Raw genomic sequence first — 17,087 nt, forward strand, 5'->3', positions numbered from 1 at the left:
GGTTGGGGGACGACTTGCTGAGGTGATATGTTGAGCAAAGTCCTGAAGAAGGTGAGCGAGTGAGCCAGGCACCAAAGGAGTAAAACAGAACACAGAGAGGAAAAGCCAGGACTTGAGGTAGGCGTACATATGGTGTGTTTGAGGAAACATAAAATGTCATAGTAAAATGGAGAGTTGTAAGAAAAGGAGTTGGAGGGGCAGGGGAGGCAGGTATCTTTTTTTATCTAACACAAAGTGTATAAAAGAGACTTACATAGGCATCCTTATAAAGAATGCGTTCCTTCCAAGCATCCTTTATATATATATTACAAGTCCACAATCCTTCATCTGCAGTTCTGAAATCCAAAAAACTTTTTTGTTGTTGTTGTTTAGTTTTTATTTCATAATCATAAACTTTTCAATTCAGCTAAACTTGGAGGGGAATAAGGAAAATATGGAACCCAAAGAACTGCAGTGAGCGCACAAAGATTATAGGATATTTCAAGCAGATGGGGGTGAAGGGGTGCTCTCCTGAGCTACAGAAGGAATGGTCTGGTGGTTAAGATAAAACACAAGTCATATTTGTTAGATTTGTCCAGAGTCAGCAATGGTGATCTTCTAGCTGGTCTTGCCATTCCTGGACCCAAAGCACTCCATGGCTTCCACGATATTCACGCCCTCTTTCACCTTGCCAAAGACCACATGCTTGCCATCCAACCACTCAGTCTTGGCAGTGCAGATGAAAAACTGGAAACCGTTTGTGTTGGGGCCAGCATTTGCCATGGACAAGATGCCAAGACCCGTATGCTTCAGGAGGAAATTCTCATCATCAAATTTCTCATTGATGGACCTGCCACCAGTGCCATTATGGCGTGTGAAGTCACCACCCTGGCACATAAATCCCGGAATTATTCTGTGAAAGCAGGAAACTTTATAACCAAAGCCTTTCTCCCCAGTGCTCAGAGCACAAAAGTTTTCTGCTGTCTTTCGAACTTTGTGTGCAAACCGCTCGGAGGAGACGCGGCCCAAGGGCTCGCCGTTGACGGCGATGTCTAAGAACACGGTGGGGTTGACCATGGCTAGGCTGCGCGGGAGGCTCCGGAGTGGCGGCGTCTGCAAGGCCCAAAAAGCTTTTAAAACCAAGTGGTTCTGTGTGTTTGGTGCCAAAAGTCACATGGCATCAAAAACATATCTAAACTGGCATAGAGCTGTTGAGAGGCTTAATCCCACTTGGTGGGAATATTCTTGTTTCACCATTAATGCACTGATTTGGGGGATGTAACCTAGGCCCTGCTTAGGTGTCACGTATTATGTAACATGTATGTACCATATACTCATACTGAATACCCCAAAAATTAAGAAACACATGTGGTACCAAGGGTTTCAGATAAGGGGTAATCCTGAGTTTAAGTAGTATGATTTCTCAGAAACAGGTGGGTAGTAAAATTCTCTCCCTGTGGAACAGCAGCATGTTTGTCCCTGAAGGAGGAAAGGCAGATAAAGAAGTTCAAGCAGAAGCAGCAGGCATACGTCACTGGACTGCATTTATGTGGGATGGGGACCTTACATTTCTCTTAGGTCAAGAAAAAAATCAAGCAGCCTTTGTAATGTTAAAAATTTTAATCTGGGTGATAGAAAACTGATCACTTCTGGAGACTGGTATTTCAGTAATTAAAGCTCTTTATAATAAGGGGCAAGTTCAAATTCAGTATTTATTACAGTTTTTTGGTACAGATGGTGGGTGGGGGAGAACTGCTGCATTTTAGTTCTGTTCCCCTCTGGATATTTAATAAGACACTTGCCTGTAGAAGCATATTTTTGTTTCCCATTTTGGGGCCAGATAGTGTACACAGCATTGGCAAGGATTTATTCAGCAGAATTTTCCTTCGAACTAAATAAATGTTTTACAGGACAACCTGAAACCTTGCCTCTAGACGTAGCAAATTTCCACCAGAAGTATGGGTTCTTAAATAGAAATATAGTAACACTGCATAATGTCTGAAAGGAGTTAAAACAACACTTTTAATAAGACGCTGGAATAGTCATCTATTCTTAGAAATCCTTCTTTGTGTCCGTTATTTTGGGACTATACTTATACTTTAGTGTTGACTTATGATGACAATTTACTATGAAAGTTAAATTTATTCCACAGAAGAACATCACTTAATTTCTAAAGAGAAAATGTTATGACTTTAACTGAATTCAGTGAGAGAAAGTCATTATGGTTTATGTTTTTATGCTTTGGCAAAGACTGAATTAAAAATGACAGTACACTATTTTTTCCTTTCTCTTTACAATTCTCCCAACCTGTTTGTTGTGATAATAGCACGGGGAGGACTCATAAGATGGATAAGGGTATGTAGTTTGTAGTTGCTTTCTTTTCATTATCACTGGTCAAGAATTCTGCGTCTAAATAAAACTCGCCAGGTTAAGGTCTAGGATGACTGGCAGTTTCTTCAGGTCTCAGATGAAAACATTTAATCGTTACTTTTTAAAAAGCATTGAATGGTATCTTCACCAACTTCTATCAGCAGATGAGGACGCTACTTTATTCCTATAAAATCTAAACCTCTAAGTTCGGGTGAAATTTTATTGGAAACACTAAAACTTTGAATTTCTTGTGTCAGCAGAGAGGAAACAAAACTTGAGGACAGAAAATGTAAGATGCACTTATGGATCCATTGATTTCTGATGTAGTGTCATTATGAAAATGGACCTTCCCTCTCATATATCCCTAACTACACAGCAAGGTTTCTGAGCTCTACAAACACTCATCTGTTAGAAAGAAATAAAGGGAATAAAGTGCTATTATCCTTCACACAGGAGCACTGATGGCCAGCCTATCCTAAAAAAAAACAGAGAAAGCATGTTTTTTCAGGGAGACAATCACAGGACTCATCTGTCATCTCCAACTGGTCTAAAATTAGCCCTTTCTTATTGTTTGGCATCCCAGGTTTTAAGGGCTGAACCAGTGATTCTCATCGTTGGCTAAACATCAAAATTACTTGTGGAGCTTCTTAAACATACTGAGATAGACTCCTTGAATCTATATTTTATAAAATGTCATAGATTAGTCTGTTGTGCCCAGAGATAAGCAGCACTGAGATACAGAGCAGTGCAACCTACATGTTAACAAAGCTTAGAGGAAACCTAGAGGAAACCCCCTCCACCCCTTCATACTAACGTGTACGCTGGCAGAGGGGTGACCCATACTGTGGAGTCCATTTTTCATCCCTAAATAAACTTACTTGTTCCCTTTAGGGTGGTCCAATTTTTCCATGAAATGAGTTCATAAACGAAAAAGGCACTGAGGAACTTCAGAAGACTGTCAGAAAAGAGCAAGAAAGAAGAAGGAAAGGTTTGGGACGACACTGTAAAATATAAAGGCTTCTGGTCAGTGACAGCGAGCGTAGCAGGGTGAGGAAGACGAGTGGGAAGTGAAGCCTGTGGACGTCTGACTGTGAGAACTGACGGCAGCTAGTAATACCCAGGCCACCACGTTTCTGTGCTGCAGAGAATAGCAAACCTACCAAAACATGCAAACAAATGGTGTAACGCTGTTTCAAGATAAATACTATACAGTTCCAAAGATGGGATTCTGATTTAGAACTGGAGGCATCCAGACTCCTTTACCTCTACCAGACAAGGTCTGCAGAAATGGATAAACAAAAAGAAACGAAGGACTCAAAAGTGACCTCACCAATACAGAGCACTCACAGGCAAGCATATGAACAGTAATGAAGGTGTTAGAAGCCATTTATGTTTTAGGGTAGGCTCTGCTCTGGGGCCTTATCTGAGTAACTGCTTTAAAAAATAAGCTTATATCAAATGGATTTGTGTATATCGAAGAGACATAAGGTTGATAGAATCTTGCTGCTTCTGAAGAATTAAAACACACACACACACATTTGTTCTATAAGCACTTTATTATCAAATAGTTCAGCATCAGAATGAGGTTTCTAATTCCAAAAGAGGTTTCTCTACACAAGTATCATATTGTGAAAATACATGTTTGGAGACTCACTGCTACATCCTACATCCTGTTCCAGTTTCTCATTTGCAGTTGCGTAACTTGATCTAAAAAGTATAAATCTATCTCATTCTTACTAGTGCTATCCATGAAATGTTTAAGTATAGTTCCTTTTTGGCTAGTATTTTACACTGTGCCAAGTTAAAAGACCTGTTCTATAGTGACATAAAAGTCAACTACAAGAAAAACACAATCATTTTTATTTACAGAGGCAAATCTCTTAACACAGAAGTCAACTACAAGAAAAACAAAATTGTTTTCACTTACAGAGGCAAATCTCTCAACACAAAAGTAAGGGGCGTTATGCAATTATCTAAGGCAAATGAGCCCAGAAATAACATTCATTCATAGACAGTACTTCATATTCAATAACCCCTTATGAGTAATTAATGACAGAGTAAATAGAGAATTAAAATTAGCCCTTGGGTTTTTGACAATTTAACTACCAAGGCCTTTTGTGAATTTTAATTAATGTTCTAAATTAGCCACTATTTCTCAGAACGATGCACCAGAAGAATGTGAACCTCAGTTGTTTTAAATTTGTTTTGCAAAAGTTAATTCCTTCATCCAGTATCCCACAAATACAGCTGTTCTCAGGGCATAATTAAGATTTATAAGTTGAGTGCCTACTCTATGCAAGGCACTGTGCTGGATGCTGCAAGTGTGGTAGTGACAGCATTCCTTGTCAAGCTACCTACATGGAATTAGCCTGTTGAATATGGAAATTTGGCCAGAATAGCATATACTTAGACCCAAGTACCAAAAGTCTCCAACTCAAGTGACCCGAAAGAGGAAACAGTACATACAGGAAGACATTTCCATTTTTTCCCCTTGAGCTTAGTGCCATCTGATCAGAGCATTTAATGCTTTCTCTATAGACTGTGGATTTCAGAAGCTGGGGAAGACTGACCACCATCCTTCTTCTGACAGAACATTAAGTATCCAGCCAATAGTTCATCACAAATACTATTAAAGAGAAGTGATTCTCTGGCTTTTGCAGGGAAAATGGAAATGCTACAAATTCTTTCCTGCAGGTGAGGATCAATTTTTAAAGGCTCCAACTCTGCTTGCTTTGCTGATAAAGTTCTTCAAGAGATCATGGTCCATTTCTGCAAAGCCTGACGTCTGTGTTACTACAGTCAAATGGTTTATGCAAAACCTGAAGCAGAATTCTTCTAAATCCTAGGAATGACAAGAATGTTTTTTAACAAACTCGCGTATCCCAATGCAACGCAACATAGCACAAAAATTCCTAAAACACACAGGCAAGAAAAAGGATCTGATGGCCAACAGGAAGAACTGTTGGGACAGCAATGCCTAAAGAACAGTTGTAAAACTACATAGCTAATACGAATCTATGCTTGTAAAAATTTAAATAACAGAGTAAAGCATTCAAGTTCCTCCACACTAACCAATGCAAAAAATGAGACTTTTTCTTCCCAGAGGTAGGCACCTATATGTCTTGTTCATTCCACTTTCAATATTTGTTCAGGGTATGACACTCCTCTTGTTTGTTTGTTAAACAAATATTTATTGCATGAATGCATTGAATAAATTGTTTAAAAGATTTTCTTTCTGTTGAGCACAACACTCTTCTTTCATATTCTTCTAGAGACTCACATAGTTCTACCTGTAAAGAGTTTGTGAGAAAAGCTGGAGCCATAAAATAGTCATCCGGGGAAATGCTTCTCTGAAGTCATTAACAAGCCACTGTTCTTTTTCCTTTACAAGAAGATAAAGGCTGGGATGGTGAGATTTCATCAGATCACACACAGCTTCAATAATCTGAAGTGGGAAAATGCTTTGAAGAAATCATGACTTTCTGCTAAGAGAAACTCCACAAATGGGTGACTTCTGGCCTAGTGTAATGTACGCCAGGCCAAAACACAGTCCTGTAGTGGTTCTCTTGATTAGATCTGCAAACTTGAGAATCAGAAATGTGACTGGACACTTTTTTGGTCCCAGCTAAATAAGAGCTAAAGTCAGGCCAGCCTACGGAGACTCTGATACGCCTCCGATCTTCGGCTACACTGTCCTCTCAACGCAGCTCCCTACATGCCTCCACATCTGTGCTCAAATCTCCTTCTCGGTGAGATGGACTTCCTTCCCTGACCATGATTAAAACTTCAGCTTCAATCACAGCCTGGCCCTCCCCCACTGCCCTTCTCTAACTTACTTTTTTATATCATCACCACCTAACAGACCATATACTGTATTCATTTATCTACTGCCCTTACCAGAAAGTTCCATGAGGGCAGAGATTTTGGTCTGTTTTGTTTACTTCCTGTATCCTTAGTGCCTAGAACACTGTCAGGCACTTAATGGGCACTTGGTGGATATTTGTTGAATCAATGAATAAGCACTGCTGATTTTAAAATATTGGGGGGGGGGGGGGGCCAGAGAATAGTAGTAAAATGTGTGGTTTTGAAATGTTTCCAATCTTGGACTGCATTCCAGCTTTATAATTATTAGCTTACTAAGAATTTACTTAATCTCTCTGACATTCAGCTTCCTCGTTTGTAAATTGGAACAAATACTACTAATAATACCTATATTCTTATAAGGTTCTTTTGAGAATTAAACGAGATATGAACTGTGCTTCGAAAAGTCCCTGGCTTATATTAATTATGTATTAAGTAGGGTCAAGCATGAGGGATCATTTGCTGAAAAGGTCCATTTCTTGCTTATTCGAGTCAGCAAGTAACAATCCTAGTCAAATCAAATACACTGTTCTTTATTTATAAAAACTTTTATATTAAGTATACATTGAGTCTAGTTTACTTGTGGTCTGTTATACTAATTTAGGGTACAACAATTAGTTAGACAGCCTGTAGTAAAAGACAGTGCCTCTACAGGCAAAGTTGAACATTCATTAAACAGATATTTAATGAGCACATACTGTGTGTCAGGCACTATCCTAGGCACTAGGTGTTTGGTTGTGAGCAAAACAAATCCTTGCCGTTCCTCAGAGAGCTTGCTTTTCTAGAAAACAGAGCTGAATGGTAACCGTACAAGAAATTCATGTAAACGGAATATGAAAAAGTCTTGGACATTAAGCCTAGTTCAGATGGAAACACCAACTGCCCACCATATCTCATCATCTGAGGCAGCCCAGCAGGGTCCAGTATTATCACCATGACTTTAACAAACTCTTGAAAAAGCACAAAGTTATTGCTTTCCCATGAAGAATTCTGCATGTTTTAAGTGCTCGATATATTATTACCTTGATAAAAGACAAACATTCACTATGCTTTTAAATGTCAATGCTTCAAGGTGGGTAAGATTTTTTTATATATTGTTAAAAAAAAATCTAGTATTTAGAAATATATACATAAGCTAGGGAAAAAATCAGAAGGAGCTGTATGAAAATGTTAGTGTCCTCTGGTTGAGGAGTCATTTCTTTCCTCATAGTTTTTGTATTTTACAAGTTTTCTTTAATAAGCATATTATTACTTATTTAAGCAGAAAAGAAGCTATAACCTTTTTTCTACCCATCACTAAAATGACCCTGTTTTCTGACCAAAGGAAAGGATATCCTTAAGGAAATCGACTCTGAGAAGTATGGCCTGTTTCCTAAAGATTTAACTCTAAGACAAGTTTTCTTTCCTTTCTTTATTATCAAAACAATACATGGTCACTGTAGAAAGTTCAGGAAAAACAAGCAAAGATAAGGAAATAAAAATCATCCACAATTCCACCATTCAAAGATAACCATTGACTGTATTATTCAGTCTTTTTTTCCTATGTAGATAATAAATTTTGGTCTTTTTAAGTTCAGCTATTCCTACTTAAAAAAATTTGTTTTACTACTTTTAGTTAAAAACAAAAATAAATATACTTATTAAAAAAAAGGGGGCACAGTTTTTCAGTCAATGATATATGTTGAATAGTATTAACATTTTTTAGTTTAAACAATCCTTTCCTGTTCACAGACTTTTTTCCAATTTTTAAAAATTATAAACAATGCTGCAGGAAACATCTTTGAAGCTAAATCTTTGTCTGAATCCATGATTACTTCCTTAAGATAAATTCCTATTAGTGAATTCCTTAAAGAGTTACATTTTGAAAGCTTGTAATACACATTATACCAAACTGCCCCCAGACTGATCACACTGATTTGCCTTCTCCTCGGCTGTTCAGGAGAACACCCATCAGCCTGGGCCTATACTATTTCTCAAAACAGACTCCCTGGTTTGACAGTTGAAAAATTATACCTTATTTTCATTTATACTTTTCATTTGTTCATAAATCCATTTGGTCCATTTTTTTCCACCAAACTGCTGTTTTCTTTTTACATTTTTTTAAGACTTATACTCTAACTATGGTAAACTTGCTTCATTATATTACAAATATTTTCCGAGTATCATTTACTTTCTGGTTTTTCTGGGGTTTTTTTTTGTATATAAACATTTTTTATTCTTTTGAGATCAGATCTAGCAATCCTTTCTTTTATGGTTTCTGCCCTTGAGGTCCACCCTAACTTTATATATATGTAAACATTCCCTTATATTTTTTCTGGTACTTTGTTTACATTAAATCTTTAATTTACTTAGACTTTCTTCTCGTTTAAGGCATGAAGTAGACAGCTAACTATTTCCTCCAGAAGGTAAGCTCCCTGAAAGGATGCTCTTCTTACCTGAGCGTCATACTTCACGGCGGCCGAGAGCAGCGCGATGGCATTCTCCTCACAGATTCCTTGCTTGATAGTTTGTTGGCAGAGCTTTTTCAAACGATTTTCTCTATAAAATGTAGCCAAATCTAGCAATCCTGGTGGAAAGAGATGTTTCTTAGGGGAGTGATCTCAAGCACCCTGATTTAAACTTACTCAACCCGTCAGAGGTGATTTTGAATACGCTCCTCAGTGAAGGGCTGCGGAGACAGAGACGGGCTGACTTACACTGAGTGTGGCTCTACCTGAGAACACAGCTGAGCTGAGCGAGTGCAACACGCAAACAAGTAGTTGTGGAAAAACAGAAGCAAGAGAAAATGGCTCTAGTCTTTTCCTTAGAAATGCTCCTCTAGCTATCCCTCCCCGAGTTATCAACCCTTCTCCAGCAGCATTCACACGTGCTGTAACAGTGCCCATCTTCTTCAAAAAGAAACGAAATGCCTTCCAGGCCTCCTGTGACCCTGCCCCACTTCTCTGCCCCTCTCTGGAGCAAGCCTCCCAGGAGAGTTGTCTCTATTTGCTGCCTCCGCTTTCTCACCTCTTATCCTCACCTCAAGCCATTCGAGCAGAAGAAGCCCATCGCCTCTGCTCCCTGACACCACACCTGTGATTGCCACTAATGGCTCCCACGGTGCCAAATCCAAGGGGCTACCCTCTGATCTCCTCTTTCTCAACATTTACACAGAATGTGATGGGGTTGAGGATGCTCCCCTTCTTGACATGCCTTGTTACTTGCTCGTGTTTTTCCTTCTCCTTCATTACTCTTCAGTCTCCTGGCCGGACCATTTTTCCTGACTTCCAAGTGTTTGAATGCCCCAGAGTTCAATATTCAGATTCTTCTTTCACTTACTTCCCTAAATGATCTCCACTACTATCTGTAAAAACTGATGATTCCTGTTATATTAGCTGTCATCTGCTTTCAAATAATTCAACATAGAGTGATTTAGATGCCTAAGTTAATTTTAATCTACTCCAAGGGATACCATGAAGCACTCTAATCAAGAATGGTTGGTCAGCTGGCATTTGAAAGGCCCGTCAGAGGCTCCAGTTATGGCTATCTAAATCTTCATTAGAGGACCTGTTAATTCGCATAAGGCATGCTACAAACACTTTGTCACTGGTGAAATGAGTGGCACTCAGGTTATGTAGCTTGGCTAGAGCTACTGTGAGGGTCCCTTTGGCCCCTGCATGAACGGGGTTCAAAGCACCACGGGCTCAGCAGCCCTACACCCCTGGAATGTACATTCGCTGGGTCTAATTCAGTCCTGGCTACCACCTGATCAGAAGGCTGTCTGAATCCTGATTCTAGAATACTGTCATGTTTACTTCACGATAACCTTTTAGAGAAAGTACTTCATAGAGGGCCCAAAAGACAGAGAGCCAGGATTTCATCAACCTTACAACAATAACTGTTTTTATATCCATCTGCTAATGAGTTTTGCACGTGGTAGAATTTGGTTGGACACTTGCTTTCATTGAAACATGACAAATACCATCAAAATTATGTAAGAAAGGCCCATGGCCCACCAAAATCTTTTGAAATCTTGAGAGTTGTGAATGACCTGATTGTTTCTGGTCAGTTCTCAACAACCTCCCAAATTCACATCAACAGCCCCACACAGTCTGGGCATCAGACCCACGAATGCGTGTACTCACACGTACTGACTGCCCTGAGCCTCTGCTCCAGAGGGCCCAGCTCTGCATCTGCTCTAGGCACCCCCCTCTCCACAGGCTGGCCAAGGAGCCACGTGCCCACTCCTAGACCACACTTTGTGTACTTGGGACCCTGGGATTCCCTGCCGAATCAGCCCTGAGGCCGCACATGTAGGTGTGTCCTCCCCTTCAGACCATGTCCCCAGTGTGCAGACCCCCGGCCCCAAGGGGTGGCAGGGTGGGGTGGAGGGAACATGGACACGCAGGCTGGGATGCCCACATACGCCTTGTGATGCAGGACGTGACTGGCGGTGGGTAAAGAAAGACGGCACGTCCCACGCTGGCGGCCAGAGGCCTGTCCTTCCTGGGCCACTGTGTCCCCGCACGGAACTCCAAGAGTCCTACAACTCTAAATTCCAGCTGAAACGCCAACCCGGCCTTTCAGTTGTTAATGAAGGTACTGTTTTCAAGGTGTGAGGATCTGACATATTTTATGTGAAGCCTTTTAGCCTGACATATAACTTTAAATGTTTAGACATATGGTACGTGGGCCTCCACTTAGACTCTTGCCCAGGGCCCTGCAAATGTCAGGGGCAGGCCTATAAAAAACCTGCCACACACACAGCTGTCTAAAAAGCAGCTTAAACTGCTCTGATTTTTCAAACTCAAGAGCAAAACCTGGTGCTCTCCACACTCAGGCCAAATACCTCAGAGCAATCATCCTTCCCTCTTTCCCTCACGCCCACATTCCATCCACCAACAAATCCTGTCAGCTCCCTACTTAAGAGAGATTCAGAATCTCATCCCCACACCTCCACTGCTAGACCACCCTAACCCAGGGCACCACCACCTTACACCTCAGCCATTATACTGATCTTTTAAAAACAAATCCCATCACTCCTGGAGTAGAAGCTGCTGGTGCCTCCTCCCTTCATACACACACAAACCCATTCTCCCTCTCTTCCCAAATCACAGGCTACGTGGCTGAGCCATGACCATCTAGAAATGACCACTTCCTCCACTTCCTGTGCAGCTGAGTTAAGGCCTTGGTTATCTCTGACTCATGGTTTAAAAGAAGTGGGACTTCCTTCACAGACACTGGGATCTGCCCTTTGCCCCTCGTCACTGTCCCTTCCTCCATCCTGCTGCCTGTGTCCACGTGTGGTCTTGGACATGAGCGCAGGGGCCACACACAAAGATGCCTTGCACTGTATCCCTGTGTGACAGAGAGAGAAACCACCTTGTTTAAGCACTTCCTTTTTTCCTCTTACTGTTAAAGCAAATCCTAAATAACGCAACCCTCATACTCAAAACCTTCCGTCACACCAAGAAGAAAACTCAAGCCCTTCACCGTTGCCTCCAAGGTTGTACCTGGTCTGGCCCAGACCCAGCTGGCTGGCCTCAGTTCCTCCTACTGCCGGTCTCATTCTCTCCCTCCAGCCATCCAGGCCTTCCTTGTCCTCCTCCTCCACATGCTACGTGTGTTCCTGTCTCAGACCTCTACACCTACAGTTTCCCTTGTTTAGAATGCTCTTCACCTAGGCGTCCACATGCTTCCCCCAGCTCTCTGCTCAGCAGGCTTCCTCGCGGAGGCCTTTCCTGACCGCCTAACTGGCTGCTTTTAGCTCTTTGTTTAGGGCTGGCCTCCCTCCTGGGAGCAGCAGCTCCACAGGGGCGGGGCCTTGATCTGTCTCACTCACAGGTGCTGAGGGGAGCGTGGCATGCAGTGGGCTCCGAGCACTCAAGCATTGTGGGAGGAAGCAAGGAAAACTATAACACTTCAGAACTCAGATTTCTGTTTACCTGAGAAAAATTAAATGTTGATCTGGTAAAAAGTGTCATTGGAGTTATACATGTAAAATGAATATTTAACTGAAAAATTTGAGGGCTGAACTCTTTCTTTAGTTCCTTTACAGAAGTTATTCCTTAATTCTCCGGTCGCACTGGCCAACAATACTGCTGACAGCTGTAAACTGCAGTGTAGGATGCTTTGCACCTTGTGCCTGCTGGATGCCCTGTTGCTTTCTTACCGTCAGTAAACCTGAGGTGCAGTGCAGACCGCAGCGGGCTGTCCCAAAGGGACAGCCACAGTTACGGAGACCCGCAGGTCTTCTTATTACATGCCTTTTATCATTTTTATAATGTAAATATCCTGAGGGCAGTTGGCATGGTAGCTAAAAGGTCGTGTACAGCACTGAGTAATTCAGGAAGAGTGGCACCCACCCCACAGTGCTCATGGCTTGACGATTCATCCACCTCTCATTTCATCTATCCAGTCAACCTCTGTACCAAGTGGGAACAAGGGAAAAGAGTTTGGGCTGAACACACAAAAGAAGAACTGCTTCTGCGATTACCCTCACAGCAACTTCCTTTTAGGCTCTACACAAACCACCTTTCTGCCACTCTCCTGCTCAAGTGTGGTGGCAATTACCTACGGCCTCCTCGGGGGACAGGCTGATGCTGTCTGTGTACAGGTACTCCAGGAAGGCTCGGTAAACAGGATACGAAAACTCACTCATTTCTACAATATCATCCTCGCTGTCTTCCAACGAAGAGCGAAAATGCTCACACCTGAAGGAAGAAAGTAGCATGTCAGGTCCTGGCTTCTGGGCAACAGCCAACGACCTTCCTGAGAAGCACATGCTCCTGGCGGTTACAGAGGAAACAACTAACGTGGAGAAAGAAAAAAACACAGCCTCACACACCTTCATGTCCATGCCTGGGCCCCTCACTTCCTCTGCTGGCCGGAAGTCTGCAAGCAGTTGTTTACTCGACGAGACTGCAGTGGGGCAGCTGCCTCTGTGGCCACGAGCTCCCAGGGGTCCCTCCCACACCACATCCACAGAGCAGCATTTACAGAAATCAGGTGGGTTTATTTTTATAAACTCTGAGTAATTTTGTTTCTTCTCCTGGTATGGGTTGAATTATATCCCCAAAATTCATATGCTGAGGTCCAAACCTCAGAATATAACAGTATTTGGAGAAAGGATCTTTACAGAGGTAATCAAGTTAAAAGGAGGTCATTAGGGTGGACCCTAATCCAATATGACTGGTGTCCTTATAAGAGGGGGGACTTGGACACAGGGAGAATGCCATGTGAAGACTGGAGTTATGCTGCCACAAGCCAAGGGCTGCCAAAGATTGTCAGCAAACCACCGGAAGCTGGTACAGAGGCATGGACTAGAAAAGGTTCTTCTTCAGAGCTCTCAGAAGGAAGCGATTCTACAAACAACCCTGATCTTGAATTTCTAGCCTCCAGAACCATGAGAGAACAAATTTCTGTTGTTGAAACCAATCAGTCTACAGAACTTTGTTTCAGCAGCTCGAGCAAACCATAACCTTTTATGAAGGTTTATGGGCTATCGTAGGAGTGAACAAATACTGCATAGCGCGACCTTACTAAGAAGTGAACTTGAGACTAAAATGCCATTTTGAGTTTGTGACTCATTGCAGTAGGATTTAAGTATCTATTACACAACAACAAAACGAATTTTTCAAAATCACTGTGTTAAGAAGCCAGGCAAAAAAGAATGCATATTGTATAATTACATTTACATAAACTTCTAAAACATGCGAATTAATCAATAGTGACAGAAAGAAGATCAGTGCTTGCCCCAGGGCTGGGGCTGAGGGATCTTTGAGGGGCGATGGAAACGTTCTGTGTCCTGATTTGGGGCAGTGGTTTCCTGGGAGTATATATGAATGTCGAAACTCCTCAGACTGCACATTTTATACAGATCCAGCTCACTGCTCAAAAATTATACATCATAAAAGCGATTTTTTTAAATCTCTGTGTTAGCTTTACCCCAGACCTCGTTTCTCTTCTTTCAAGCGTCTCAGCTGATTAAGGAGAGTGAACTCTTGTGGGCTGAACTCAGCTGGGCTGGGAGGTTCGGTTCTGCCGAGCAGCACCTGCTGGGCTCAGCACCTGCTCACCCTGGCCAGCCGACTGCTCTCCAGCGCCAGGGCACACAGACCAGCACCTGCGAAGTCTCTGAGGAAGCCGACACTCGCAGGCCCTGAACCACAGGGCACCCGCTGCGTACAGCCTCTGCCTGCTTCATGTGCAATGTGTTCCCCCCGCTGTACTGTATGCTCACGAGGGCAAAAAGAGCCTTACTTTTTTCATAATCACTGAAGTACCTAACACAGTTCCTCGGAACTAGAAAATAACAAATGTATTTATTTCAATTCTCAGAATAAATGATTCCTTACCTAATTTTGAGAAGGACTTTATGTGCATAAATGTACTTTCCATCCACCAGAAATTTCAGGTCTGCGGTGTCAGGGTTGTCAAATTCCCTCTTCAGGGACTCAGCCACTGTGAGGTGGTCGTCAGGTTCTAAGAGAGTAGCACCAATGTTTGCTAATGAAAATGCAAGCCAAATATAGCCTTGCTCTGCTGACATTCATGAAAACACTGATTCCCCAAAATAACTGACCAACTGAGTAACGCGCTTTTTTCCTAAATACAGATTCTCGCTGCTGCCATCATTAGGATGAGAACCTCAGACACATCTGCTTGTAAATCTGGCAAAACAACTAAACTCCCAAACCACCACACTAAATAAAATTTTTGCAAGTTTGAGTAAATATATCAGCTAAAAATAAAAGCTAGAGTTTCCCAATCACATCAATCACATTTCCCAATCATATTAAAGTACTTTTAATTTAGTATGAGATACTGATTTCTAACACTTTTAAGAAAAATGAATTGATCAAATAAGTTCCCTTTCACAGGAACCCAGCAGAGGGAAATAAATTACCTGATACTGCACTTAACAAATTCCTCAGTATCAAAAAATAAAAGCACCAGAAGTTCTCTCCCTAGCTTTCGGGCCATCACCCAAATGGACAGCGATCAGCTCACCCACGGAGAGGAGGCGCCACGTGACCGCCGGCGTGGCAAAGCAGGCGAACACGTCGTCGGTGGAGGAAAAGTGGGTGAGGTGGGGCAAGGTCACCGACTGGCCCCGGCACTGGCCCCACATGTACACGTGTCCTCCCTGCGTCTTGGCCGCAGACGTGTGGGCAGAGTGGCAGGCTGCAATCTCTATAATTCTAGGGCCACAAATGAATACCAAGTAAACACAGTTAACAGGAGAAGGAACAAGTTGATTTTTTTCTTCCCTTAGGTTTAACTGATTTAAAAAAAAAACAAAAAAACAAAACTTAGACACCTAAGCTTCTAAATTTTCAGGCACCCAACAGTTATTTACATTTAAGCTATGCCTCAATGGCACTTTTATATCATGAAGGTCTGCTTGTTACCACTTCTAGCCAGGAGGCCCATAAAACTATGTACCATCCTGTTTTGAAATTCAAGTATTAATACAATCTGAGAGTAGAGACCAAAAACAAACACCAAAAAAAAAAAAAAAGGTCATTTAATTTTTTTCTTAAAACATTACTTGCTAAAGCAGATCAAAAAGATTTGGGCCATCATGACCCAGGGTCACTAAATATTTTCATCAAAACTTCACCAATTTTAGGGTTAAATGGAGCATGCTGTAGGTCACCCCAACTCACACTGCAGTCAGTGCAGTAGTTCTGACTCACTGGACTATATCATCTGGAACCCAAGAGACTAGTTTTCTGGGATCAACCACATGTTAGACCCTATTTCCATAAGTTCATGACTGACAGGCAAGTAGTTCTCAGAACACTTCCTGATGGAAACCACTGTTTGGTTGAGTTGAAAATAATTATTTTCTCTAAGACTGAGCCACCATACGGATTTAAAGAAAATAAACTATTTTACCCCAAGTGAGGCACCATCTTGATTCTGCCTCGGCCAGTGGTATACCCACACCCTCAGTGACTTAGGCTCAGAACTCCAGGGTCATCTTTGACTCCTCCTCCCTCCTCACTTATCACCTTTTTCAGAATATCCAGTTGACAAATAACAGAAATTCTTTCTTTGTAATGTCTCCCATTTGCCACACCCTCATCAGGCACACCGCATACCTGGACCAATGTAGCTCTCAGGTTCCCCTGCCTTAGCCCTTCTCTCTCCTGGCCTAAACTGCACAACGCTGGCAGCTTAATGATCCTCTTGAAACACCATTCTCGTTACTTTCAAACCTTCCCTGACTTTCCATGAGACACAAATCCAGACACGTGACTTCAGGCCTTCCATGATTTGCCTTCCATCTCTGTCCAGCTTTCTCTCCAATCACCTTCGCCCACACACCCTCTGTTCCAATAAACAGGTGCACTCACCGCCCCTCAATGTCACTATGCACAAAGTCCTTGGTCAGGAATGCTCTTGTGCACATTGGGAGACCACTTACAATGACAGCCTCTCTTTTCCCTGATAAAGTTCTATGAAAAACATAACTGATTAGAACACAATCGTGTCCTTCTGTGCTAAGCTACCCAACATCAGAAAAATCAAAATAACTTCTTTCCTGCATCCACTTCTGCATTGGCAGGCGGATTCTTAACCACTGCGCCACCTAGGAAGCCCTGCATCCACTTCTGAAATGTTCACCAGCAGGCTCAAGGAGAGGGGAACAGAGGAGGTGGGACGCTGCTTCCACAGCAGGGGGTTAAGGAGGCAGAGAAGCCGGGAAGGCTGGCCCTCCCTGAGCATGGCCTTGGGGCATTTACCTGGAGCACCCAGTGCCACGTGGGAAGTCAGGGGTGGGGCTCGGGCCTGGCTGACCGCAGCAGCTGCTACAGCAACGAGAATGGAAAAAGTTTAGAGGGAACCTTCAGGTCTCAGCTTGGGCTGCCAAGGCGCCCTGCCTTTGC

General features: G+C 42.4%; 2 protein-coding genes across 8 annotated transcripts in view; both read right to left on the reverse strand.

Moving 5' to 3' along the window:
- Positions 1-487: 487 nt before the first annotated feature.
- On the reverse strand, positions 488-1,056 carry LOC130835772 (peptidyl-prolyl cis-trans isomerase A-like). The gene has a single exon (XM_057707605.1). It carries the CDS (start codon positions 1,054-1,056, stop codon positions 598-600), a length of 459 nt encoding a protein of 152 aa, XP_057563588.1. The 3' UTR covers positions 488-597.
- Positions 1,057-3,886: 2,830 nt separating this feature from the next.
- RCBTB2 (RCC1 and BTB domain containing protein 2) overlaps positions 3,887-17,087 on the reverse strand; it is a 37,911-nt gene continuing 24,710 nt past the window's right edge. For 5 of the 7 annotated variants that reach the window (XM_057707735.1, XM_057707731.1, XM_057707734.1 and 2 more), the window contains 6 exons: positions 16,944-17,009; positions 15,202-15,392; positions 14,547-14,673; positions 12,763-12,902; positions 8,646-8,776; positions 3,887-5,191 (listed from right to left, as the gene is read on the reverse strand). In XM_057707735.1, the coding sequence (XP_057563718.1) occupies positions 5,051-5,191; positions 8,646-8,776; positions 12,763-12,902; positions 14,547-14,673; positions 15,202-15,392; positions 16,944-17,009 (796 nt within the window). In that variant the 3' untranslated portion in view covers positions 3,887-5,050. The remainder of the gene's footprint in view (positions 5,192-8,645; positions 8,777-12,762; positions 12,903-14,546; positions 14,674-15,201; positions 15,393-16,943; positions 17,010-17,087) is intronic. The other 2 variants (XM_057707732.1, XM_057707736.1) reach the window with 2 other exon arrangements.

The sequence above is a fragment of the Hippopotamus amphibius genome, chromosome 14, assembly GCF_030028045.1.
Source record: "Hippopotamus amphibius kiboko isolate mHipAmp2 chromosome 14, mHipAmp2.hap2, whole genome shotgun sequence".
In the NCBI taxonomy this organism is placed as follows: Eukaryota; Metazoa; Chordata; class Mammalia; order Artiodactyla; family Hippopotamidae; genus Hippopotamus; species Hippopotamus amphibius.

What these genes read in the sequence shown, in the direction of transcription:
- LOC130835772 (XM_057707605.1), bottom strand. Translation starts at nt 1,056, where the DNA reads ATGGTCAACCCCACCGTGTTCTTAGACATCGCCGTCAACGGCGAGCCC.